Source organism: Pundamilia nyererei, unplaced genomic scaffold, assembly GCF_000239375.1.
Source record: "Pundamilia nyererei isolate P.nyererei 1_Seehausen unplaced genomic scaffold, PunNye1.0 scaffold00249, whole genome shotgun sequence".
Lineage (NCBI taxonomy): Eukaryota > Metazoa > Chordata > Actinopteri > Cichliformes > Cichlidae > Pundamilia > Pundamilia nyererei.
This window is the reverse complement of record NW_005187650.1, coordinates 294585-296259: the sequence shown is the minus strand read 5'-3', so window position 1 is coordinate 296259 and position 1675 is coordinate 294585. Positions and strand designations below refer to the sequence as shown.

The following is a 1675-nucleotide window of genomic DNA, read 5'->3' as shown; positions in this document are numbered from 1 at the left end:
TTTTTTTTCTGCAACCTTAGCAGCCGCTACTTTGATATTTGCAAGGAATGCCAGAATTAAATGTTACTAATATTTTCCAGACCTAGAAATGAAAGAATGCCAAAGAGCTTACACTGAACACTTTGCCAGAGTTGCCAAATTTCACATTACCAAGCTGGTGTGTCAGCTCTGAAATACGACAGTTCAACCTTTGTCGTTCTTCTTCCATATTTTGAGTCTGAAACAGAAGGAAAATGGGGGAACAAGATGTAATAGCTCACATATATGTTTATAGTAATGGATGTCTTACATCAGCCATGCTTGCTTTCTCACCACTGAGTGAAGCTTTTGCTCCAGAACATTATTAGTCTGCTGTGTGGACGAGCAGTTATCATGTAGTCTGAAATAAGGCAGAGACAGACTTACTCAGCAAACATTATAACAGTTATCACTATTTGCAGTTAGTCTCTGGAAAAGGCATTCTTCACCTCTTAAACCTCTCTGTGAGGTTGCTGAGCTCTGTGCGTGTCCTCTGAAGTTCCGCCTCCAACAGCTTTTGGCTACTCATGAATTCCTCTCCCAAACACTCCATCCTCACAGCTGTCTTCAGCAAACTGTGGTGCAGACCTTCATTTTGTTCCTGTATTATCCTAAAATACAGACAGACAAAAGCAAGAGTTGTCAAGCTTTGATCCATTTATTTTTAAATCGTTGTTTTTCTTTTTAAATGAACAGTTCCATATTTTCTATGTTACACATCCAAATACCCAAACACCCAAATGAATAACCTTGCACTTACATGATTCTACCCAGCTCCTCTTTCTTCTCCTGCGTTGAAGTAATAAATACATGAATTATTTTTTTTTAAAAAGCATTCAACGGGTACTCTGTTAGGCCTAAAGTGAAAAATGAAATGAAATGAAAGATGAACACATAATATTAGTCTAGGATGTCAAATTGATTGCTATTAGTTTGTATTTAGTAGCTAATCTATTGTTCTGTAACTAATCTATTGTTCTTTAACACGTGAACGTCATTTGCAGATCTATTGTCTGCCATGACGTGTAAGCTGTTGCCCAAATCAATATGAACGGAAATTAGATGAACATCATTACATAACCAGATAATAAAAAACATAAAACACAGGCAGCCATGTGATCCTGGTAGTTACTTGTGTGTATGCACATCATAATAGAAAACATTTTCAGTGAGTATAATAATGCCATACTTGTTGTAATGATGGGCCAATGAAACTTGTTCGTTCCTCTTCGTGGCTGCTGGGGTTGCTTGTTGTTGTCATGGAAGACTCTGGTTTAATGGAAAGAGGCTCCGTCTTCCTGTGTGCCAGTGGACTGCCAGCAGAATGCCCCTTCAAATGAGTGTGGTGGTCATCGTGGTCAAAATCATTGTTTCTTGAGTGGTGCTGGTTGGGATGTGATTCATGGTGGTGATGACCTGATCTGTAGTGGTCTCCATGTTGTACGCAATGGCCTGGATTGTGCTGGTCTCCATGATGCTGATGTTGATGAGATTCCCTATGTTGATCTTCATGGTGATGATGGCCTGAACTATCAACATCATCATGATGATGATCTAGACTGTGGTGGTCATGTTGATGGTGAATGTTCAAAATATGATGGTCACGGTGACGATAGTGATGCTCTGGACTGTGATGGTCTCCATGATGACGATGATG

At 39.5% G+C, this 1675-nt stretch overlaps 1 protein-coding gene across 1 annotated transcript; it reads right to left on the bottom strand.

Moving 5' to 3' along the window:
- Positions 1-9: 9 nt before the first annotated feature.
- Positions 10-1664, bottom strand: LOC102215417 (tight junction-associated protein 1). Its single transcript, XM_005749542.1, has 5 exons — positions 1208-1664; positions 779-807; positions 468-629; positions 313-379; positions 10-217 (listed from the first exon to the last, which is right to left on the bottom strand). Exons 1-5 carry the CDS (start codon positions 1277-1279, stop codon positions 83-85), a joined length of 465 nt encoding a protein of 154 aa, XP_005749599.1. The 5' UTR covers positions 1280-1664; the 3' UTR covers positions 10-82.
- Positions 1665-1675: the final 11 nt, after the last annotated feature.